Consider the following 26,780-nt stretch of genomic DNA (forward strand, 5'->3'; position numbering starts at 1 on the left):
TGGATAAAATTGAAGCCATTGTATTCACTGTAACAGAACGTTAGAAGCACATTAATCTTCGCATCTCAAAGCTCCTATACATTATTATGTACTATGTGCTTAAATGAGCATCCCTATAGAACTCTATTGTGTATTGCCAAACATTAACCCTTCTGAGCTCTGCAGACCACATAAAAGTGAACACAAAGTAAATGCTTGTCAGCAAGTTGTGTGGACAGTATTTTTGGGGACCATCGACATTAAAGCACTGTGATGAGGTTGGTATTGACACCACACTCCACTCCAGGATAGCTGAATCAAGTGTCCAATTTTATTGTCAGGATGGTAAGGACAGCAGTTTGTTCAGCATACAATGACACATCTAGCCATTCAACATCTCTGTCTAAACCTACATCTTTTGTCTAGTTATAAAATGGAAGAATGAACCATGGTCTACTTCACAATAGATCATCATCGTCATCATCACCATTTATTTATATAGCTCCACTAATTCCGCAGCACTGTTCAGAGAACTCACTCACATCAGTCCCTGCCCCATTGGGGCTTACAGTCTAAATTCCCTAACATACACACAGTCACACACACAGACTAGGGTCAATTTGTTAGCAGCCAATTAACCTACCAGTATTGGAGTGTGAGAGGAATCCGGAGCACCCGGAGGAGACTCACGCAAACACGGGGAGAATATACAAACTCCTTACAGATAAGGCCATGGTTGGGAATTAAATTCATGACCCCAGTGCTGTAAGGCAGAAGTGCTAGCCACTATGCCACCGTGCTGCCCATATATGTAAGAGCAACAACAATTACTGGTAAGTTATGTCACATATAGATCTTCTGTCTAGTCACCGGCCAACTGACTGGCTTCAGTCGCCCTGCCCACAACTAAAAACAGTATTTTACTCTCTTCCCAACCACTAATGAATCAGTTAAGATAATAACAAACTAACTGCACCCATGTGGTGCACCTATGTGTCTGTGTACTGTATGAAAGCATGAGTGAGAAATTTAACACTGTCAGCAGCTTGTACCTGCAGACTCTTCGGGATTTCACCTGTCCTTAGCAGGAGAAGTATGGCATTAAACCCTCTTTGTCACAGCACATTTAATCGGCTTTGAGACCATGGTTAAAAACTTTCAAATAACACATGTGTATATGAGAACATTAATATATACTGTATAACATTTTATACAAACTATTAGAATTATTCAGTTTGCTCATTCTTATTATTATTTGTACATTCTACTACTGTATTAAAACTTAAAGATCACCCAAAGGCAAAAACATTGTTATGCTAGTTATGGAATGTTTTAGAGTCACTGTATTTTTATGAATTATTACTGATTATTGCATTAACTCCTGCTATCTTTAGTAAGAAAATTGCTTTGTATTTACTGAGTTGTCCCTCTTCTGCCTCTTTAGCCAAAACCTTTATATAATCGACATTTGTTTATTTTCACTTTGGATACAACATGGATTAGCTCAGCTCTATGTGCTGGATACTGTTGTATCCATGAACAGCTCTGTGTTGTATTCAAGGGCAACAAAAATAAACAATTCTATCTATATGATTGAAAGCCTTCGGAAAATATACAGATGCAGCCTGAACGATAAAGCAATGTAATTAGTAAAAGCTACAAGAGGGAATGCACAAGTCAAAAACAAAGTTGTCTGAATGTGGGCGACACAATATATCTCTAAAATTTCCTTAGAAAATATTAAGTGAAATATAAATGCATCTGGTCGATTTTTATTTCATGTCTCATCATGAAGATATAGCACGGTATTTCCCAAACCCAGTCCTCAGGGAGCCCTAACAGTGCAGGTTTTCTAGGTGATAAGTTAAATAATTACACCACCTGTGGATCTCTCAAAATGTGTCAGTCAGTAAAGATTACACCTGTGCTCCAGCAGAGAGATATGGAAAACATGCACTGTTAGGGGTCCTTGAGGACTGGGTTTGGGAAACAAAATAAATAGAAAAGTGTGTTACTGGGGCCTCTATGAGATTGACTGTTCTGATACAAAACTCTCTTTGTATAAACTTTGCCTATCTCATATGCTGACGGCACATCAATAAAAAGTGATAATTTTCACTCTACACTAGATTTACTAAAGGGCAGTTTGGTCAAACTTCAGATTTTTGGCTATTTTTCCGACGGCTTTCAAAACGCCAGATTTACTAAAGCCCAAACCGCCATTAAAACGGCCAGAATTGACATTTTTCAAAACCACCACTTTACAAATCGCCATCCCGATTTTAACAATGATTAACATACAAACCAGCAGATTTACTATGCTGGGGTTTTCAAAACCGCCGCATACAGTCATCCAAATGGCCAAAATGAAATATATAGCCTTTATCCTTTAGGAGCAACAGAGGAAAAATGTATATATTTATATATGTGGAACTTAAAGTTGCTTGAAGCACTGACACGCTGAATTCTGCTGAGACTGTATGTAGCTAATAAATTATAGAGCGCAGGGATTCAATAAATCTCTCTATATATGGTACTTGCAAATTAAATTTAATATAGCAGAGACACACTGAATTACACTGGCCCTATATATAGCATGTATGTGATATGGGCTGCAGAGGAATTGAAAATTGTACCGCACATTATACGTTATAAGCACTCTAGGCCCCACACTCCTGTGTTAAACAATTTCTGAATAATTTTCAGGCACATTGTTTACTTGGCAGCTGGGGATATAGATAATTAAATATCCAAAATGTACCAGCACATAGGATAATTTTGCACTTTGTCTTATTTGCTAACATATGTTGTTTTTGATTATACCAAGTGATTGAAGTGGAAATTTCGAAGTGGTGGTATGAAAAATAAAATGGGAGTGTAAGTGAATGGAATGTAATAGTTTTACATTGAAGGCAGTAAGAGAAGTGGCGGTATGGCGTACCACCGCATACACCTCCACTTCCACCACTGATTATACCGTAATTAATACAAATAATGCAGCTAAAGTATTTTCCATTCACTAAGACAACAAAGTGTGCATAAACTGTAGGCTACAACTATAATTTTATTTCCTTATTTCCAATATTCTGCCCTCCTATGTCAAGTACAATTAAATAATTGAGTTAAAAAATGGATACACAGCAGCATAGTAAAAATGTATAATTCTTTGATCAACATAGCCTCAACTTTACAAAATAGGGTTACATATGGGTCTGCTCAGTGAACTCTTTCTGTAGTATAATACAGGTTTAGCACAGATTTTATTAATTGTAAAAACAAACAAACATTTCAAGTAATCTTTCATAGGTAGTGTCTGCAGTGCATTAGTTTCTGGAATGCTTTCTTAAAGTCTTCATTGAAGATGGTATAAATAAGTGGGTTAATTAAAGAATTGAGGTATCCAAGCCACGTGAGGAAGTTGGACATATCGTCAGAGATATAACATGCATCGCAAACATTTACAATCACTTCTTTAACAAAGAATGGAAGCCAACATATAACAAACGCCCCCAAAATCAAGCCTAAAGTTGTGGCTGCTTTGCGTTCCCTACTACTGGATATTTTTTGCTTTCGCAAAGCTTTTTCATGCTTTATATCGGCTCTTGGGTTCCTAATTGTAATATGAATTCTATCAAAATCCGTTGAGTGGTCTGAGAAAGACTTTTCTGGTATACACAAGGTGGAGCTTTTCGCACAAGCTTCTAGAAGGACCTGACCGTTTTGCTCTTTTTCACATCGACTCATATTCCTTTTGTGATACAATGATTTTGCAGCTTTATAAATTTTATAATAAAGAATAAGTATTAATGCCAATGGGATATAAAAAGCTCCAAACGTGGAATAAATAGTAAAAATAATATGGTCATGTTTAATGATGCATTCATCATCACGATTGTGTGTCTGGTGGCGCCAAAACAATGGTGGCATAGATATGAATATAGAAATTATCCACACTATGGCAATCATGAAGGCAGCATGCTGGGGCGTTCGTTTTCTGGCATACTCCACAGCATCGGTAATAGCTCTATAACGATCCAGTGCAATCGCTGAGAGATGCAGTATCGAACATGTGCAACATGTAATGTCTACACTTAGCCAGATGTCACAGACCGCTTGGCCCATAATCCAAGTTTCTTTCATGATGTACATAATGCTGAAAGGCATCACCAACACAGCGACCAGAAAATCTGTCACTGCCAGAGAACATATCAAGTAGTTGGCAGGGTGATGGAGCTTCCGCGTCACGATTATTGCAGCAATTACCAAAGAGTTTATTGCAGTTGTCATCAACGTCAAGATCGACAGAGTAAGTGATATAAGAATTCTGCTTGTAATCCCTTTCGATGGTTCTTCTGAAGTACAATTGTATTCCGTTATGTTTAGTATATCCATATTCTCTCTAAACATGAAGTTCACAGTGGGGAGTTGATCGTTAGTTGATCGCTAGAGAAAGAGAAAAAGGTAAATGTTTAATGATATAATTATTTAATAAAATATAGCTCAGAAATTGAAAATAATGTTTATGATGATTGACACTTAGTTTATTTGAAGAGTAAGAAATGTGTAAGAGAACCACAATCAAGTTGACTGTACAGCTGTTCATCATATCTACAGCAGATCTTCACTTTATCATTTAAACTGATCACTGTGGAACCTTTGTTTGAGTTATTAAATGGAATAAGGATAAAGACCTGACATTCTGAAACTTAAACAGCCACTTTGTTTCAATGGGAAGGTTGTAAATATGTACAATTAGTTATTTAAATTGGGCTGTCGACAATCATTTGTGCATGTTAGAACTCAAAGTTTCTAAAGTTATTCTGCATAGTTGTTCAGATGCCCCTCATACCTAGATTTATTTTTCCTTCATTGATAGCTGTATGTCGTGTTGTTATTCGGAAGCTTTGATTCAGTAAAATATATATGGAAAACTTTAGAGACAACCAAACAACAGCTTTTATTAACAAAATCTCTTTCCTTACTTTGAATCCCTCCTCCGTCAAGGTAATCTGCTGTTAAAGTAACTGGCTCTATCACATTATAACATTGCTGATATATTTTCCAGTAACACAAAACACACCATTCCCTTGTGTGTGTCCTTTCACAATGTTTTATTTGAAATAAATTAGTGTTTTTTTCTGAAGTTAGTAAAAGGTGAAAGTCTTGATTTTCGCGAAACATTCATTTCTCCTCACTGCTTCCTTCTCTGATGCTGCACATAACTTCAACTTACTGTTCAGGCACATTTTATATTAGAGATATAAATGGAAATGGGTGCTAGAGACCAATAAAAAACAGTGCTACTCTGAATCGCAGCTCACCAAAAATTTGGGATCTGTACCCAATAACGACAACACAAAAGAATATAACCAGGAGAGCGTTGGAGCCAGATTGTAAAATTCGATACAATTTAATACTTTTGCCATTCATAATATCACACTTTACAAACATAAATTAAGCTAAAAAAAGAATTAAAATATATCAATTAAGTTGCATCAACCATATTTAGATATAAATAATCTGGGATCTAAACATATAGCAGTAAAACAGATGGTCAGTAATAAATACGGCAGTAGATTCATGGAGAGTAATGCATAGAGAAATGCTCATAGGAATAAATGATAAATTATGAACAACACTATATGTATCGTTATAACAGAATAGTCATAAATTCAGAGCTCCTCCAATTGATATTTCCATATAGTGCAGAGACCTGCAGTGTCTTGTGAACACAATTACGACAGTCATGGTCTTCAACTTTAGCAGACCCATATAACTTAATGTGTTCCCTGGTTACTCAGTTGCCCCCAGGACTTGTACATGTAACTATAGTCGCAGACCAATATAACTATAATTAGCGGATCAACGAAAGGGCATTAGAGGTGAGATAGGCCAGGTCATACACAAATCATGCATCCAAATAAATACATACATACATAGTCAGGGCATGTGGCAAGGGACAATGGTTAGAGTCAATGCAAAGGTTAACAACAATGACGATCCAATAAAGACAATAGTTCCCAGGTTTGGGAACAAAATCATATAATGGGTCCCTAAGTGATGGGAGGCCTGGACTTATAAATAGAAGCAAAGTGTACATGACTGTAAGTGTGGTCCAGCATGTGTGTGATCATATAATTCTGTCTCTTTTTTATAAAAAAAATAGGTTTTGTGATTTCCAGCAATCTTTTTTTACTGAAGGACTGTATGTGTAGGTCATAGACAATAAGGGAAATTGATGTGGCTATGTGACTATTTTAATTTCTGGAATCACTTGCTTCTACTAGTGAGGGAAGTTAGAATACTAGGGTTGCCAATCGTGACAGAAATGCTTGTATTTTATTGCAGCCTTTCATAGACTACAATTCATTATACTTGTGTCTCTCTATCTCTCTACCTGCTATTAAACTGCCATTTAATTGACATTGTATGCCTGTATTCAAATAATACTCAACACCTTTTAAGAAAAACTATATTAAACTATATTAAGGGGACTATTCAGCTGCACATACTTTAGTGGGTTAAATCCTTCTTTACTTAATCTCAAATCTGGTGAAAAGTCAAAAAAGGTTTTCCAAAACAGCTTGGCCGCCACAAACCGATGAAAGCAGGGAGTCGCCTTTGTCACCAGTCCATCAAACAGTTTTCTGCACTGGCCACCTGATTGGCTGGGGTAAAAGAGAAGGCGCCAGGATTCCCTGCTATAATCATTTAGCAGCAGACACACGCTAGCAGATGCATTATTTTGTGTTGAGTGCTTCCTTTTTTTCTCTCATTTGACTGTGATGGATCAAAAGCAAATTATTTTATATGTAATAAAGTGGTAATGTTTTGAAAAGTCCATAACATATGCAGCTGTCACATACAGAGTGGATGCAGAATTTTGTGCCATGAACCGATTTGAATTTGAATGAATGAAGCCATTCAATTCACTAATAATTAGTGAAATGTCTGCAGAACAAGGCACTCACTATGAAGAAGTGCCTCATGAAGTGCCTCATGCCTCAGCGATGACACTAGCTAATTCATAGGGTGCGTTCTTAAGTATATTGGTTTCGCCTGCAAAATGTCTGCCTTCATTTGGAGAAAGGGGCAATTCTACTGATGACTGCCAAAAGGAGTTTCAGGCCCTGGGCAGGGGCAGGCTGGGTCGGGGGGGCAGGAGGACATCTGCACCCTGGGCAGGTCCCAAAGTGCGCTACCTTGGGCTGGATCACTGGGCCGCCTGCATTTTTGTTCTTTAAAATATTCCTAATAGGCTGCTGAGTTGAGTGTTGCTAAAATTTGCCAACCCTCCCCTGCCCCTGGGTCTACTGAATCCTCTTCATAGTCAGTAATATGTTCAATACACTACATAGCTAGAGTGTATACTACCCCACTCACTGTCTTCATTCTCTTTCAATGCTAATCTCTAAATATAAATCATTTTCTGTTTCATTCTCCACTTTTAACCTTTTTGTCACAAAAATGTCTTTGTTTCTTCATAATCTTTTCAAGCACATTTAATATATTAGATTTCTGCTCATGCCCTGATTTTACATAACCGTTTCTCCTCTTATCCTACATCAGTCGAGCGAATTGCAATTCTGGATTTTACAGCTGGGCTCTGTTGACAACTTGACAATAGCAATGTATTATAGAATTAAGATAAGAGACAAATCCCTTACCATCCCTAGATCACAGTGTATGATCATCTTAACTATCATAGCTTCATAGCTTTTTTATAGTTCAAGCACAATTTACATGTCACATGATGTGACTATTTATTGGCATCTGTAATGTTTAATACTACACTGTTTATAATATGTAAAATATATAAAACATTCAGCCTGAGAGGCATTCATAAATAATAATGAGTTCATTTGAGTTGAAAGAGGGGAGGGGCCACTAAACCTAATATAAAAGAGTTTGCATAAAAAAAACTGCTAATAAGCTACATTCACAATTTGTTTTTCCAATAGTTTTAGGCTTATTTTATATCAGATCTAGCACTCTCTGCCCCTGATATATGATATCAAGTTATGGTTGCATTGTAATGATGTGGGGGCCATCAATCCATTCATATCATTATTTGTGATGAGTCATGTTTTCATGTGTCATGTCTATTCTATTTTACCAAAAGGAAATTCTATCAGCTACAATAAAAAAAAACATTATAAAATTCACCTTTGTTTTCTAAGAAGTAAAACTTTTATTTTCTGTGCAATGGGCACATTACCAAAACACAAAGATTGGCCTGAACATGAAGTGGGAAAATCCATTAATTGACACAGATATTAAGGCATACATGTATCAAACTATCCTTGTAGTAGCTCTTTAGCTTCTATGATGTTGAGGCTAAGGGGTATATTTACTAAACTGCGGGTTTGAAAAACTGGAGATGTTGCCTATAGCAACCAATCAGATACTAGTTATAATTTATTTAGTGCATTCTACAAAATGACAGCTAGAATCTGAGTGGTTGTTATAGGCAACATCTCCACTTTTTCAAACCCGCAGTTTAGTAAATATACCCCTAAGTCTTCTTGTAAAGCTCACAATTAAGAAGAGATGTCATTGTTTGCATTCTCATCTTCATAATCCCTTTATTTCCAGAGCTCTCTTGTAAAACTGATTGAGGTGTGCTAATCCTCTCACAATGCAAAAATCTGATGGTGTGGTCTGGTTCGGAATAGATCAAAATTTTGACAGGGAGCCATTAAAGAGGTGGCAGACACATCTTCCTAACTCCCAAATTTTGCTCATAGGCTTAACAGAACAATAACATATATCTAACTCGGTTGTAGTGAACATAGGGGAATTACAGTTATAAGGATTAACAAATAACCTAATAGTGGAACAAAGCCTAATCAAAACTGCATTGTAAATATGTGTATCAAATGAAGCCATTTATAATTTGTTTTTCTCTGTAAGTTAAATGCAAATGACTACAAAGCAGAACCCTGCTCTCCAATGGCTTGTGTTTATTTGGTGGCTCTGCACACCCTTGTGTTACTAGATAACATTTGTCACCTTTAGGGAGATCGACAGCTTCAAAGACCAAATTGGCTGAACTATATCCTGGCATAAGGAGTGGTTTCTGGCACCTAAAGAGACTTAAGGGAGCCGTTCCCAGCTTGTGGTCTTACACAAGGATGATGGCTTGCAGTATCTTATATAGACAAATACAGTCAATACAATTAGTGATCCACTCCATATTCATAAATAGCAGAATGAACAGCAGCCCCTATGTCAAATAAAACTGTCTGTCAGGCAGAGATGGTGAGGAAATCAGTATTAACTCAGCTGATACACTGGACCTATACTGTTTGGTATCTATAAATTTGTAAATTTATATTTCATTTAATAATAATAAAATTGGGTCTGTGTGACATTCCACAGGAAAGTTAGATCACATATTAGAATTGAGTATTAAAAAAGGGAAGATGCAAAATTGTGGTTGTAAACAGTGTCACAGGCTTCCTCTGGAGATTGCAACCCCCTGGAGATGGGGAAAGATGTAAAAGTGTCTTTAAAAAGCTGAGTCCAGTTACAAGAAATTGTCAGTCTTTTGGGAAATCAATCATCATTGATAAGCTATCCATCTTCCAAGCCAATTTACCTTGGCACAGACTATACCACTTGTCTGTAAATTATACTCTGAATTTTATCCATTTATTTTACATGTTTTGCTTCAGTTATGTTATGTCAACTTTTTAAAATTGTTTTTATAACCTTAAGATTAAATTGAAAAGTTAATAAGTGCTGTCATTGCTCTAAACGAATTCACAGCCTTTTATGAAGAAGATTGCTTGACCATACTAACCCTTGAAATGCTGAGGTGTGAATTGTGAATACATTTGTAAACGAAGCCTAGTGGGTGCCTGCATGTACATTTGTGTCATAGAGCCTTGAAGGTTAAGTGTTAACCCTCTTGATTGCTGGTGTGTGCCTTGCTAATCTGTTTTTAAGAAGGAGTTCTCATTATGTGCCAGTGTGAGGCAGTATATTAGGGTCCTATTGCTCTTATTCAATAGGTGGTGGCAAGACCAAAATGGGTGTGGGGTTGTGTGAGCGTTGTTTGGGGGCGATTGTGAATACATTTGTATACCAAGCCTTGAGGGATTAAGTGTTAACCCTTTTGATTGCTGGTGTGTGCCTTGCTAATCTGTTTGTAACAAGGAGTGCTCATTGTTTGCCAGTGTGAGGCAGTACATAGGATCCTATTGCCCTTATTCAATAGGTGGTGCCAAAACCAAAGTGGGTGTGGTTGTGTGAGCGTTGTTTGGGGGCAATTTGACAAATCTATACCCTGTGCGATCATTGAGAGGGAGATTGAGTGTAGGAATCGTGTGTAACCCCATACAGTAAAGACTCCCAAGTCACGAGTGAGCAGAGTGCAGTTGGTGACTGGTAAAGGTGGTTAGGAGAGGTTTCCTGACAAAATAGTGGTGATATATTGTTTGACTGTGTGAATATATGATCAGATATTAAACCAGGGAGTGTCTAGAGGTGGCTATCCCTGACAACGGTGTTGGAGAATCTACTAAAATGAGCCATACGTCCCTTTGCGCCAAAAGCATCACATTGTTGTTGTTTTTTTAATATTGTAATAAGAAATAGGAAATAAAAAAAATAATAACAAGGATATATATTATGAAAATTGTACCTGCAATGACAATGAACCACCAGTACCGACGACCTCCACTAGGACATTTGTTAATCACTATACCTACTCATCAGTGCCACAGAAGTAGCAGTGATGCCGAGTTATCATGTACAATTGTAGTAAAGCCCAATAATATGTCAGGGAGGCTGTTGGTTGGGCACTAGGGGTCTAGTCAGGCCCGGCGCTCCCATTAGGCAACCTTAGGCAGTTGCCTAGGGCGCCAGGACCTGCAGGGCGCCGCTGACTAGATTTTCTAATCTAGTCAGTGGCTCAGGAGAGGGTTGTAGCGGCGGCGGGGTGCCACCGCTGTTTTTCAGTGTCCGCGGCGCATCAGTGAAGTATCACACTGTCTGTCACTGAGACAGTGTGAATAAAATTCTCTCCCGACGCCCCCCTCCCCTTCCAGCATGCATCACTCCGCCTCTGTGTGAAGAAGGCGCGGATCAGCTAGAGAAAAGAAAGAAATGGTAAGTAAAATCTACTTTTTTTTTTTAGTGTGTTTTGCCTAGGGCGCCGTGAACCCTAGCATCGGTGCTGGGTCTAGTATATACATCCAACTGTGCCTGGCATAATAAAGTAAAGGAAATGTTTGGGGTCTGGGTAAATATTAAACACTACACTGTAACAGATTCATTTTATATTTTAAACCCTTCCCAAGTCCTTGTATGCTTAAGATGAGCACGTCTAGATTTTCTGGACAATGCCTGCATTGCTTTACGACTTAAGAATGTTTAGGCACGTTTGTGTATGGGGAGTTCGAGCAACCTACTAATAACTGTGAAGAGCGAGAAGCTTTATATTCCTTCCTCTGTAATGACTCCACTCAAGCAGCATACTGCACATCTATTTTATGCATATTTTATTTATCTGATAAGATCATACAACCCTAAGGTTCATAGATGAAGCTTTCACAAGCTATTAATCAGTTTCTGTTACAGCTCACTTGCTTTCTTCAAGCTTGTTATTGTGCTGTAATATCTAATGAAGCAATGATTAGCACAAGAAAACTGACCCTGCTAAAAAGCACTCTATGATACTGGATATTGGCACGTAACATTATTTTATTAAACATACATATTTGTATTTTACGACAGGATGATCAAAGATCAAAAATGTTCAAAGAAACAAAAACTATTCATTAGTCATCTGTGAGTTCTTTATGTAGCCTGAACAATGATCCTGTGTAGATCAACGTTTCTTACCATTTTTTTTGTTAAGAAGGGCTCCTATTAAAGGGAGAATGTCAAGACCTGAATTTGTTTTCTTTACATGGTTTATGCACCTAAGATTTTGTTTTCATATACTTTGATTTTTTTATTAAACCACATAGAAAAAGAAAGCACTGAAGGCCAAACCAGCAGATATAATTTACCTACTTACCAGCAGACAAGTAGACATAATTTAACTATTCCTGTGTGCTACCTTCTATCATATGTGTATGAATCTAAATGTGTGTGTGTGTGTGTATCCATGAGTTGAATAGTGCAAAAACTGTTTTACAACACTCAGATCAGGGGCAATATCCCTGGGCCTAGTGGTGGAACTACTATTGGTGCAGCCCATGGAGATAATAGAGATTTAGCGAGTTGTGGGCCACGGTTCCCTCCTGCCCGTGTCCCTGCACCAGGGCCCACAGCTTGCTAGTTCCACCTCCACCTGTGCCCCGAAGCAAAATATGCGTTTGACACTTGGAGATGCAGCTCTAGCCTCCAGGATGCCCTACTCGGCTTTATCAGGGGCCTGCTCTAAGTATGTGTTATCCAGGGCATGGTGCAGGGTGCAGGAGAGGACTCTGCTCTCCTCTTTTTCCCTGAATATGGAAAGTTTGCAGCAAGGATAAATACTTTGCTCAAACTTTCCTAGTTTCCCGGACTCCTGGAAGAGTTGGCATCCTCCTGGGTCTTGGTGGAGGCGGAGCTTAATGATGTTTTTTTTTTGTTTTGTTTTATTTATTTTTTGCGCAAGGGGGAGGGGGGGTAGGTACAGGGGCTCCAGTGCTGCGATCATGTGAGTATACAAATACTCACATGATCACGGCACCTCCTTCCTCCTCCATTTGCACTGAATGTTGTCTGTAATGTCATCACAGTGAGGAGTGGTGCACAGAAGACAGAAGAAAGAAGACAGAAGAGAGAAAAGAGAAGAAAAGAAAATAAAGATGAAAGAAGGCAATACAAAGGTAAGTAAAAGAGTGGAGGAATGCAGAGAGGCACATGGTGATGAAGAAGTGGGGGGGGGGGGAATAAAAGGCACAGGGTGATGAAGAAAGGGGGAGATAAAAGGCACAGGGTGATGAAGAAGGGGAGTGATAGAAGGCACAGAGTGATGAAGAAAGGGAGAAGAGATAAAGGGCACAGGGTAATGAAGAAAGGGAGAAGAGATAAAAGGCACAGGGTGATAAAGAGGGTGGGAGAGATAAAAGGCACAGGGTGATGAAGAAAGGGGGGAGATAAAAGGCACATGGTGATGAAGAAGGGGGGGTAGAAGGCACAGAGTGATGAAGAAAGGTGGGGGTGAGATAAAAAGCACAGGGTGATGAAGAAAGGGGGGATAAAAGGCACAGGGTGATGAAGAAGGGGGAAAGATAAAAGGCACAGGGTGATGAAGAAAGGGGGATATAAATGTACAGGGTGATGAAGAAAGGGGGGGCGATAAAAGGCACAGGCTGATGAAGAAAGGGGGGGGAGATAAAAGACACAGGGTGATGAAGGGGGGGAGCAGCATGGCAGAGTTTGAAGAGGGGCAAAAGCAGCATGGCACAGTGTGATGAAGGGGGGGGAAAGCAGCATGGAGGGTGCAGTGTTTTCATAAGGGGGCACAACGTGGTGATGATGAAGGGGCACAGTAATGTGTGTGTGATGGCACAGGAAGCTTTTGGCAGTGTAGTGTGTGTGAGGTAGATGGTGGCTAATTAATGGGTGCTATTTTGTTTGCGGGGCAATGGTGGGGCAATATAATAGTGGGGAATATTAATTTCAGATGGGGTGTTTTGGGGGCTATTGAATGTGGGGTTGAGTTTGGGGAGAATGAGGTCTCTTTATTAAATGTGACTATGAATTATTTGATGACAGTGATGGTTGCGGGAAATAGGTATATTTATTAAATGTAAATACTATTAATTTATTGCTGGGGCTGTATATAGGAAGGGAAATAGGTTTATTTATTAAATGGGAATACTAATATTTTAATGTTGGGGCTGGAGGAAGGCCTAATTATTCATCATGGGTGCTATTAATTTAATGCCGGGGCTGGTTGTAAATTTCTAAATTTACCAATTTTTTTTCCAAAAAAGGCCCCCAACATTCCAGGACCCAGACAAGCCGTAACTAAAGAAACCTGCAGCCACATGTGGTGAACGTGAGAAGAACAGGTAGGAGAAAGCAGGAGTCTGTGAAATGTTGTTATTCTAGTGGGACAATCCCAATTTTTGGTGAGTGTTCTGCCCAATGTAAGGTGCAGGCCAAGACTGTGAGCTCTTTCTGTACACACTGCATTCTTTCTATACTACACTGTGGTGCTAGATGTCCTGAAAGTCAGGAATGCTTGTTCCACTTTTCCTGCTTCCAAAACATCAACTTCAAGAACTGACTGTTTACTTGCTGCCTAATATATCCCACCCCTTGACAGGTGCCATTGTAACATGATAATCAATGTCATTCACTTAACTTGTCAGTGGTTTTAATGTTGTGGCGGGTGGGGTACGTGAAACCGAAGACTGAAATACCAACACTAGTTGCACCGATAGGGTATTCACAACTCACCTACTTTCCGACTCTGACGAAATTAGACATTTTGAAATATTGATATACAATAATTTCAGGAAACACACATAGCGCCAGGGACCATGACGTCACTTTTAAGGGCGACAATTCATTTCAGGCTATTAAGGGAGCAATGGAAACACCTGACCACTGTATAATGTTTTTTCAGAAGCCTTCTTCCATTACACAGCGGCTGGGTGTTTCCATTGCTCCCTTAATAGCCTGAATCGAACTGTCACCCTTAAAAGTGATGCCAAGGTCACTGTCGCTATGTGTGTTTGCCCAAATTATTCTATATCACTATTGCAAAATGTCTAATTTCATCAGAGTCGGAAAGTAGGTGAGTCGTGATTACCCTATCGGTGTAACTAGCGTCAGAATTTCAGCCTCCGATTTAATGACTACCAGGAGTTGTGGCTGACTGGTGTATATATAGTGAACAAAATGGGGGATATCTCAATGACACCTTACTATCATTCCTTCTAGACAAAAGTGAGGAATGAACAAGAAGTATTTTAGGAGATAAATGTAACTTTAAATTAATGAAGGAGTTGGCCTAAAGTAATAATTGGCTGGTTTTTTCTGCGATACTATCACTCTTCCTATCATACACAGTTCCTTCTGAACCCACAGCAGCGGAGCATTATTGCAAGGACTGATCTCAGAAGCAGAATGGGTGCGTGCACTTATGTATGTACTTGGGGCACAAATAAGTACATTTGTGCATATGATAAAAATGTTCTGCACTTCAACATATTGCACTGTTAGTAAATCACCCTTATAACAGGCAATCTCTCCATGCAAAAATAATTTATTGCTAAAACAATATATTTTTTTTCATGTGAAACACTTTGATTAGTAAGAATTTCCATTAAATGTCTGTAAATGAATGCATTGTTTATTCAGCAATTTGCTCTAAATTAAAAGACAAAATATGAAAAAGTCAGTTTCCTGCATGCATTTGACAGCTCTTTAAGATTATAAACTCATTTTAGCAGGATCTCCTTGCTTAATTGTCTTGTTTATGTATGAAATTACCCATTATGCATGCATGTTGGTTTGATGTCACCGCTTTTCAATTTCAGGTAAAGCAAACAGTAAGTGCCTCGCTTACAAATTATGGTAATTATAGGGAAATACTATTCAACACCTCCACTTCTTTCGGATGTGAAAGATATGGTCTGTGAAATGGAGAGCAGCGTACTTCACATTTTGGTAATTTCATTGAATTAAAATGTTTATATGTTATGATTATCCTTTATAGATAAATCGCTGACAAATCATGCAGCCCTGTATATGACACAAACAAATTACATCCAATGAAATTAAACAGAAGGTATATACACATTTGCCAACCCTCCGGGAGACTCCTGCATTTCGCGAGAGTCTCACGGACTCCCGGGAGAGTGTGGCATTCTCCCGGACCTGCCCACTTGAAGTGCGCGTCATTTTGGGCCCGCCCCTGTGACGTAATGATGCAAACGCGTCATTTGACAGCGGAGGCAAATGCTGCGATTCACCGGGAATCGTGGCTTTTGGGACCTAAGGAAATGGGCAGATCCGGGAAATTGTCACACTCTCCTGGGAGTCCGGGAGACTCTTGCAAATTGTGGGAGTCTCCCGGACATTCCAAAAGAGTTGGCAAATATGGGTATATTTTGTGGATTCTTATTATTTGTTATTATTTGTTTCTTTTTGAAAGCTATTTTTTTTAAACTTGCTTTCCTGATTCCCATATACAAGACCCATAAATAAACCTACATTTTCTACACGAATATGATACCAAAATAGTTGAACCCGGATGCACAGTTAACTTCCTGTTGTAAAAGCACTGTGAGATAGTGTTGTACATCCTGTATCTATATATATATATATATATATATATATATATATATATATATATATATGTATACTATGTAACTGATGTACCTTTCAGGAATTCTGTAATGCCTTTCAATATAAGATGTTATGAATAAAAAATATTTTTTTTTAAAAAAAAGTTGAACCCCACCCCACCACAAAATATCTTGGGTAGAGTAAAAATATATATATACAGTATATTTATAATGTATCCAGCCAGGCATGTAAATATAAAGAATGGTGAGGCTCGGTGAGGGACAAATATGGATTTTCAGATTTGACAACTCCAAAATCAAATAACCTAAATACTTAGACATGTGCCAATGAAGCCATAATTGTGCATGACTGCGCAATTATAAAGCCTCAGTTTAAAGAAATGATATTAGTATTAATATTAGTAGCACTAACTATGGTAGTAATAAAAATAACAACAACAACTTACCTTCATTTTTGTTACTCTTGCACAGCTCAGTCATTGAGATGACTCTTTCTTATCCAGTAAAAGTGTTTCTTTTTGGTCTTTTTTGCTCTGAACATTTCAGAACAATTATATTCTCTTCCAATTGCCACTTGTGTTTCTATTTATATAAATCTGGAAAAGCAAAACAAAAATATGTTAATTTATTAGTGGAAATATATAATTTTTTGCCTTGGTGTAGATGCAATATCCAGAATACATTGATTCATCATCATCAGCTATTTATATAGCTCAACTAATTTCGCAGCGCTGTACAGAGAACTCATTCACATCAGTCCCTGCCCCATTGGAGCTTACAGTCTAAATTACCTAATATATACACACACAGACAGAGAGAGAGACTAGGGTCAATTTTGATAGCAGTCAATTACCCTACCAGTATTTTTTTGAAGTGTGGAAGGAAACTGGAGCACCCGGAGGAAACCCACGCAAACATAGGGAGAACATACAAACTCCACACAGATAAGGCCATGGTCGGGAATCAAACTCATGACCCCAGTGCTGTGAGGCAGAAGTGCTAACCACTAGGTCACTGTTTTACCCGTTGATTAAACTAAAGATTGAAGATAGTGGAGGTCAATTATGAAATCCAATGCAAAATGCTTTGGTTTTGCACAAGGGCATTAAAATCTTCAGGCCCCATAATAAAAGGTGGGGGCCATGGCAGGGAGGCTGGTCCGTCCATTACAGAGACCCCTGTTCGGCCGTTCTGATCATGTTTAGATGCCAACACATGTGCAGTGGTCAGCAAATGTGCAGAGAAACCTTATTTCAGTGGGGAACTTTTTAGCATCACTGCCCCTCACTGTTGGGTCTCTTATCACCCTTATGGGCTTCTTCGGCAGTACTTCCACCACTGGTTTTGTACCACTGTGACTGGATGGTCTGCAAAACACACTATAGGGTGCACTGTGGCCTAGTGGTTAGCACTTCTGCCTCACAGCACTGGGGTCATGAGTTCGATTCCCGACCATGGTCTAACCTGTGTGGAGTTTGTATGTTCTCCCTGTGTTTGCGTGGGTTTCCTCCGGGTGCTCCGGTTTCCTCACACACTCCAAAAACATACTGGTAGGTTAATTGGCTGTTATGAAAATTGACCATAGTCTCTCCCTTTCTGTCTGTCTGTCTCCCTCTCTGTCTGTGTGAGTGTGCATCTATATTAGGGAATTTAGACTGTAAGCTCCAATGGGGCAGGGACTGATGTGAATGAGTTCTCTGTACAGCACTGCGGAATTAGTGGCACTATATAAATTGATGATGATGATGTCTGATTTTTTTTGTTTAATATTATTATTATTATTATTATTTACATTCCCCAGATGATACTATGGTTATTATATAAAGGACCAGGGGCTGGTCTGGATGGTCCAGGATAATCAGAGCCATTGCTCTGCCTTCTGGTGGTTTGCACCCAGGGGCAGGCTGGGCTGGGGGGCAGGGGGGGCATCTGCCCCTTGGGCCGGTCCCATAATGGACGACCTTGGGCTGGGTGACTGGGCCACCTGCATTTTTTTTCCTTTAAAATGTTATTAATAGGCTGCTGAGTTGAGTCTCGGGCTAATATTTGCCAGCGCTCCTCTGTTGGCACCTCCACCGGCACCAATGAGCTGTGTTCCTGTGCACATCCACACTCCCCTACTGTCCTCCTCCTCCTCTCTCTACCTCACTCCTCCCCTCTCCTGCACTCTGCAGCAGACTTCAATGATAATCCAACCGTTTTTTTCGGTCTCCAGGATGTATTTTCTAGTGACTGAAACTTATCAAGCCTGATCATACTTCATATATGCATGCTTAGTTTTATAAATATGCCAAGGATGGGAGAAAGTCATTCAAGCTACAGCACATCTCCCTGTCCACTTATACTAAGCATAAGGTATAGAATCATGGTCAAAATAGCGGGTAGTGGACCCCCACCAAGTGCTACACTTTAGAAAGGTGCATACAGATTTATGATTAAAGTTTTTACAGTTGCATTTAAATAAATCAAACATTTCTGAATTTTGAAAACCATGTGAGTCCAGACACAAGTCAGGTGAAATATCCAACTCACAAGTAGATATGTTTAAAAGAACTTCATGTCTATTTTTTCACCAGTTGGAGGCAGAAAAGTTATTAAGAATAAAGGTTAAATCATCTTTTTATCAAAAAATAATAAACAAAATCTTAGTGTTTGTAGAGGTACGAAGATGCCCAACTGAAATGTGCATTGATCTACAAAATTGGTTAAAGATGAAGATAAAAAATAATATAATTGACATATGATATATGTATGGTGATCATTAACATGAATAAGTCAATTGTGCATGTAATATGCAATCATACGTGTGCACTTCTATGGGGCATTTCGGTGTCTTTGCAGCAGGTGCTGCCAGATAAAATTTAATTAAAAGAAGAATGCACTTAATTAAAATTCGGAAACATTTAACCTGTCACTGTGATGATGGCAGATCCCAGTGGAACCATTTGAACTACTCTTGCATAGTTAATCTTTCAGTAAATTACCCATGGGATCTTTGAAGATTTGGATGGTATTGATTCAGTGATAGATAATCGCTATTGTAGATTTACTGAAAAGAGCCATAGCATACATTATGAGCAATTCCAGAATATAACAGACAATGAGCCAGTGCCTGGCCGGGGCTTATAAAGTATGTATGGCAATGTTTTTTAAAATATCATTAATAACTGAATGTAAGTGCTGAGAATGTTTTGATATCTGAGAAAATTAAAATCAAACTGATCCCTTCCCTACAGCACCGCACTTGACTCTTAAAGTGGTGCATCGCTAATTAAACAGACTTGTAAAGGAATGCACACAATACACCAATTGGTCTGGTACTTTAATTCATGCAACCCACCACTGCCAAAATATCTAATCAATGGGTAATTTTATCAATGATTATTACAGAATGGAATGTTTTGTTGAATTCTGCATAGGATAAACCCATCATTTTCAAAATACTTGCAGGGGCGAACGGAGGATTGTCGGGGGGGGGGGGGTTTCCCCCCGACCCAAAAAAAAACCACCCCCAGCGAGAGCTGCTGCTCCGTTTCTTCAGCGCTGTATACACTACAGCACCGCCGCGGACGCTTCTTTGACAGCGCCACGGCTGCTGTATAGGACAATGCAGCTATAGCAGCCACTTAGTTAGCGCAGGGGGGGGTTTCTGGAGACTCAGAAACCCCCCTGCGTGCGCCACTGGCTTGGGTGCCCTATCTTTATCAGGTAGCTTATACTCGACTGTCCCTCCCTCTATGGCATTGTTATGCTCATGATCTAACATTGCTACCAACTACAGTGTTCAATAATTATTGCATTGTGACTATTATGTCTTCTTTATAAAAATATATTTATTCATTTACAATTTCATTTACATCTTACATATCATATAGTATTTTGCAATTAACTCACAATCTCTTCCAAGTGTATGAAATTTAAGATATGAATTAGACTCCAGCAAAAGTGTAAAACAAATATTCAATTGTGGGATTAACATTGACCTTAAACTCGTCAATCAATCAATTAATAGTGATTTCATTGATGACTAATTAGTGTCAAATTTTAGCAAACGCCAAGAGCCTGATACATGCCCAAACGCAACTTGCATGTAAGTTGCAGTTTAAAAAAATCACTAAACTTGAGCATAGTTCCGCACGTATTCAAATACAAGTCTACCTAAAGATACATTTCAATTTGAATCTGGGTGGGAGTATGCTCTGCCTAAACAATATTTGCTGTACATAGACACACATAATTTACTGCAGTGCACACATTAAACTTTTATATGATCATAATTTAAAATAACAACTGTTAACAGTATAATCATTTATATACATATTTATTTTCAAATGTATTTGATCTTTGTTTTAATTAATTACATAAATAAAGAAGAAGATTTCATTATACACTGTACACACAATGGACCTGATTCATTAAGGAGTGCATAGCGAAAAAAGGAGCAAATTTGCTCCTGGACAAACCATATTACAATTCAAAGGGTGCAAATTAGTTTATTACTTTGCATGTAAAGAAAATACTGGCTGCTTTTTCAGGTATTACAGAAATACTCAATAAATTTATTTTACACTTAAATTTAAAGTTGATCTAGGACATGTCATGCCCCAACTATAAATCTGTCTCCATATTTCAAATTGAACTCTCCCTCCAATGCAACTAGAGGCTCTAAACTGTTTCCTTGGTACAGGGTGTCAAATATAAGAGTGATGTAGCCCCAGTCTAAATCTAGATGCTTTAATCTGGACCATTGGTGTTTGGTAGAGTTTGATAAAAAAATAGGCTTAATTATAGGAGAATGACCCACCTGTCTGGAGGATCTTTTAGACCCCACCTGTACATTGTGGGATCGAGAAATAATGCTTAGGGGTTGATTTACTAAGCTGCGGGTTTGAAAAAGTGGGGATGTTGCCTATAGCAACCAATCAGATTCTAGCTTTCATTTATTTAGTACCTTCTACAAAATGACAGCTAGAATCTGATTGGTTGCTATAGGCAACATCCCCACTTTCTCAAACCCGCAGCTTAGTAAATCTAGCCCTTAGTGTTTGTGCCTTATACTCTGTGGGGGTAGGGTGTTCTGTGGAAAACAATTCTAGGTGATGGGTTAAAGCTGTAGTGTCTCAGCAAAATACCTCATTACTGGGTACTAGAGATGCTCAAAAAAGTTTTAAATGTCATTGAAAAGTTTTAAATGTCATTGAATTTTGCAGGTTACTTGGCCTCGGATATGTTTGCAGTACAATTGACAATTGAACTTGATTTGAATATGTGATTTGAAATTTGCAGCTCTTTTCAATGCTCACTGACTGTGTTCGAAGTTTTTTAGTTTGCGCTCAAGCTTTGTAGTTCGCATTATAGATGTACCAGTAGCCGTTCATTGTTAAAATTAGTGTTTTTAAATATTTTCAAACACTGTTTAAACAAGTATTTTAATTAACACTGTGAAAAAACTGTATTTAAAGTTTGAAGTCATAGAGCCTGATTCATCAAGGCACGTATCTGCCGATTTTGAGGGTATCGTAAGTAAAATGACTCTATGCATACCCAGAACTGGAAGATACGCCCTGATATCCAACCCTGTCTGCTGCGTCCACGAATGCAAAGGACACATACTACAGCCTATGATTTTGGGGAGTAAATGCGGCCTGGAAGGGGTATTTTGCCATAGTCAATGTATAGTAGGGGCGTGCCAAACTCAAGCGCACACAGCCACATCTGAATCAAGCTCAAAGTTACTTGTTTTTCTGCCGTATCTCTTGCACCAACTACAGGGCTAGTCTAAGTCCTGATTAGTAGTGATGATAGTCTTATATGCATGCTAAAACATGTGTTTGCAATCACGAACAACTGTAAAAATGGTTTATGTTTCAGGAAACTAACAACTGTCTGATAGTCTGAAACAACCTGAAGACCCTTGTCCCTAAAACTGAGGGAGAAAGTATTGGACAGCCCTCTATAGTGCCAGCATCTACAACACATTGGTTGAAAGTCTGCTCTTGGACTGAGACCAGCAAGTCTGGGCTATCTGCCCCTGAAAATGAGCATCGACAATAAGAGTCACCGCTTGAGGAGAGGGAAAGAGGGCTTGCCCTGTCGTTTAAAGACAGCGTCAACCACCACCTGAGAAGCTTATTGGTATTGTTTTTCATAACCATCCACCAATCGAAGGACCCCTTCTTCCAGTCCCATTGAGCAAGAAGATCCATCTAAAAATTCCTCATTAGCCATCTTGCCCACGGTAACACGTATATTGTGCACACTAACACCCCGAGTAGCTTCAAACCTACTCTGAAGATCGATATTCGCTGAAACAAAGCCAGGCTGATCAATGCATAGAACTTTGAGCATCGTCCTCGGTCATGCACACCCTGTCCAAATCCAGCTCTATACTGACAACTGACAAACAGAACCTTCATCCACTGAGAAGGAACAAGCTGCCTCTTTTCCAAATTTAGGATCCAGTCATGGTGCTGAAGTGATGCCATGACTTGACTCTGTCTGGAAAGAACAATCTCTGGAGATTTGCCTTTTATTTAAAGGTCATCCAAATATGGCCAGATCAGGATTTCCTGCTTCCTTAGTTCCACCACAAAGGCCATCTTGGTGATAGTCCTTGGAGAGGTGGACATTCCAAAACTGGAAGTGCGATTTCCAGAAGTCTGTCCCCTATAGGGACTGGGAGCTGACTTTGAGAACCGCCATTGTCTAGACTCACCCCTTTTTCCAAAGAGACAAAACTGCCTAGAGAGACCAGGTGCACTCTGTCTCCCAAACTGCCTTTCTAGCCTGTAGGTTCTTATAATCTTTTAATTGTCTGGAAAATATAGCTATAAGGAACCTACCCCTACGATTCTGTGATAAATGTAAGGATTTACCTTTTGAGAGCTTCTGAATCACATAGAAAATCATTCCTGTCTACATAGTCTCCACACTTTTGAGAAGGTACTGTCTATTTTGTACCTTACTCAATGTCCAAATAGAGATTATACGCTCGGAGCGTCAGGGCCTGAGACACAGAAGCTGCTGCTGTGCCTGACTTCAAGGAAGACCCTGCCGAGATGTGAAGCTTTTTTAGAAACACCTCCATCTTTCTTCACATAGTGTCCCTTAGGGCACCGCTATCCTCAAGAAGAATAGTAGTGCGAGTTGACAGCCCAGCCAGTGCCTTATCAATCTTGAGGACTAGGCACCAATTATAGGGATGCATTTTATATAGTTGGCCAGAACTAGCAATCTTCTTTTCTGGAACTTGCCATTCTCTAGTGACAAGGACTTTGACCACCTGGTGCACTGGAAAGGTCCTACTTTTTCTGGACCTTTTCCTCAAACAGAGGATCCTGGGTTGTCTCAGAAGCTCATCTTTATAATTAGAGTTTTATTTATACTCTTTAATAGCATATGTTTTGGTAGATTGCAACAAAAGCAGGCTTAGTTATTAACGTTTATTTTAGAATGCAAATAAATCAGGATATGCACATCTGTATCCAACTAGGATCAGATCTGAAGATACATTTGTTTGAGTGCATGTCTAGTTGTTGAGTACGGGTCTAGGTGCACTTTGCACTACACTGCAAAATAGGTCCAATATATATGTGGAATATAAAGTCCTAAAAGGACACATAGAAAGGAAAAAAAAACAATTAATTTCACCTGTTAATAATATAGGAATTAATGGCAAAACATTTAAAAAAATTTTTTTTTTCCATTTCAGAAAATACATTTATGAAGATGTTATGAATGTCTACAGTACATAAATGCATTTTTATACTTGCTCCTGATTGCAAACACATGTTCTAGCATGCGATAGTCACCAATTACACCAGACCTGTAGCTGATGTAAATCATATAACAGAAAAACATGTACCTTTGAGATGCCCAAAGCTTGAATCTGACGTTGGTGTATGCGCTCGAACTTGGCATGCCCTTACTGAACACTGACTATGTGCATACACTCAGTTCCACTACCCGTTCTGCACATGAAATCGTAGGCTGTAGCAATTGTCCTTTGTGCTCAAAGATAAATTGGATGTTGCTGCATTCATTGGCATATAGTCTGGTTCTGGGCATACGCAAAACGATTTTATGCAAAATATGTATTGTATCAGCATTTATGTTAATTAATGAATCAGACCCTATATTTACAGATTTGATATATTCTGTGAGGCTATATGGCGATACTGTATTTGTCTATGGCGGTACAAAAAAAGGTTATCCCTGGGCAGGTATAGCTCAGTGATGTGAAATATTGATATTATTTTACTCACAAATAGGCTTTTTTTTTTTATAATCGTCATTGTTTATTCATTTGATGCCCCAAAAGTAATACTACACTGTACAGTAGTTAGAACAAGAGGGGTGAACAATACAAGTGGGGTAACATGACAAATATAGTATGATGTAATTGGCATAACATAATATAACATGATAAGTAAAAGACACAGCAATACAGGGGTAACAGAGAACAGTTTGAATGGTAGAATAGACATGCAAATGATAAACAGAAAACAAGTTTGAGGGATGGAAGAAAATACTGTGCATGAGAAGTAATTAAGAACTAGATTTTTGGTTGGGACATTAGGGCGCATGTTTTAAAGGGGAGAGGGGGTGTTGGACACAAAGGAAGGAGGGCCCTATACATGACAGCTTCTTAATCTAACGGGAGTGATAAATTAAGAGAGGGTAATACAGAGAAGGGAGATATATGAAAGAGGGGGGGTGGTGTATTGGTTGACTATCACGAACAAGTGGGTCTTTATGTAACATTTGAAGCTTTGCAGGCTGGGGGAGAGTCTATATGTGGGAGAGAGATCCAGAGGAGGGTTATGGCATGGGGTAAAGTCTTAGACCCCCGGAATGAGATATGATCACCAGAGGGGTGGTGATGCATTGGTCATTGGTCGACCAGAGTGGGGTAGAGGAAATATGTAGGAGATGGGGTTAGAGTGGTGGAAGTGGGGGTATATACAGTGGTATGCCATACCCCCACTGTCATCAATGTAAAACTATCAAATTCCATTCACTTACATTTCCATTACATTTTCCATGCCAACACTTCTAAATTTCCAATTTGACCACTTATTTAGAGATATAAGGAGAAGAGGAGTGGGTAGGTAATGCACAAAAATGAATATAGTTAACAAAAATAACATTTATACAAAACAAATATAAAATAGTAACAGTATAACAATTTAAAAAGTATTAAGTATTACAATTCTGGAGGTTCAGCCAATTAAATTCAATTATATCAAAACCCATATGAAAAACTGTCCCTTTCCTCCCCTTGCCTCTCCATTTCTTTACTTACCTTTTGTAAGCTTCTTTCTTTTCTCTTCTTCTCTTCTGTCTTCTCTTCTTTCTTCATGCTTTGTCCTCACTGACTGTCGGGCGTGACTTGATGACGTCACGCCCGACAGTCAGTGTGAATGGAGAAGAGAGGAGAGGAGGGACGCCGGTGCCGCAATCGCGTGAGTATGTTTTTTTTTTCTTCCAGCTCCCCCCACCAATGGAAAAAAGAAAAAATTTAAAGTCAGCAGTGAGGGCCCGGTCCAGGGCCCAGGTAAAATGTACCCGCCCCCCCTCTCGGCGGCCTTGAGTACATGATGTACTATATATATATATATATATATATATATACACACACCCACACACACATACACACACATACACATAATACATGATGTGTAGGGACACACACATATAGTATATAACGCACAGACACACACACATATATATAAATATATAAATATATATATATATATATATATATATATATTTACAGATATAGATGTTTAGCATTTAGCACAATACTAAGTTCCCCATAACTTGTTTCTCGTTTGATGGTCAGGAAAAGGTATGTGTGGAAAATAGTGACGTTTTTATCTGTGTGCTAAATGCTGTCATTATTTGTTACTAGAACAAAATGTACCATAGAAAATCAAGAATTGTGCGATTTGGACAGAATTACCATTGTCGTTTCTGACGTCCATTCAACCCTGGACAGGCTACTGTTGTTTACACAAATAACACATGACTACATCATAAGGATTAAATAAAAAATAATGACACAATAAGTTTACCCAGACATGACACATTGTAAACTATATTAAATGTTACACAGGTTTCAGAAAACAGAGATTAGCACAAGTTGCAAATTGCAGCATCATATAAAATACTTCACATATTTTATTCAAAACACACAAATAGTTTTTTTTCCTTTCTTTAACTAAAACCTGTTATATTTAAGATTTGTTCTATTATATTTTGCCAAATAATCGTAATGGGTAAGGACCACAAAACAATGCTTTAATTATATTATATACTGTATAATACATGGCATTGCTATTATTTATAACATGAGGGGGGTCCTCTTTTGAACAACTCCTCTTTAATATACCATGGCATCTCGGGAACTGCCTATGTTACCTAAATCTGAGAGTTGGATCCCAATCACTGCAACACTGCTGAGAAAGCGTGAGTACTACAGACTGCCCGTAGCTTTTCAATAGATATGAGTATGTCTCTATGGAGTTCTATTGA

At 38.7% G+C, this 26,780-nt stretch overlaps 1 protein-coding gene across 2 annotated transcripts in view; it reads right to left on the minus strand.

The window, feature by feature from the left end:
- Positions 1-2,985: 2,985 nt before the first annotated feature.
- HTR1F (5-hydroxytryptamine receptor 1F) overlaps positions 2,986-26,780 on the minus strand; it is a 170,782-nt gene continuing 146,987 nt past the window's right edge. For both annotated transcript variants that reach the window (XM_075198210.1, XM_075198211.1), the window contains exons 2-3: positions 16,691-16,840; positions 2,986-4,422 (exon numbers count right to left, since the gene is read on the minus strand). In XM_075198210.1, the coding sequence (XP_075054311.1) occupies positions 3,280-4,422; positions 16,691-16,696 (1,149 nt within the window). In that variant the 5' untranslated portion in view covers positions 16,697-16,840 and the 3' untranslated portion in view covers positions 2,986-3,279. The remainder of the gene's footprint in view (positions 4,423-16,690; positions 16,841-26,780) is intronic.

This window comes from Mixophyes fleayi, chromosome 2, assembly GCF_038048845.1.
Source record: "Mixophyes fleayi isolate aMixFle1 chromosome 2, aMixFle1.hap1, whole genome shotgun sequence".
NCBI classification, from domain to species: domain Eukaryota; kingdom Metazoa; phylum Chordata; class Amphibia; order Anura; family Limnodynastidae; genus Mixophyes; species Mixophyes fleayi.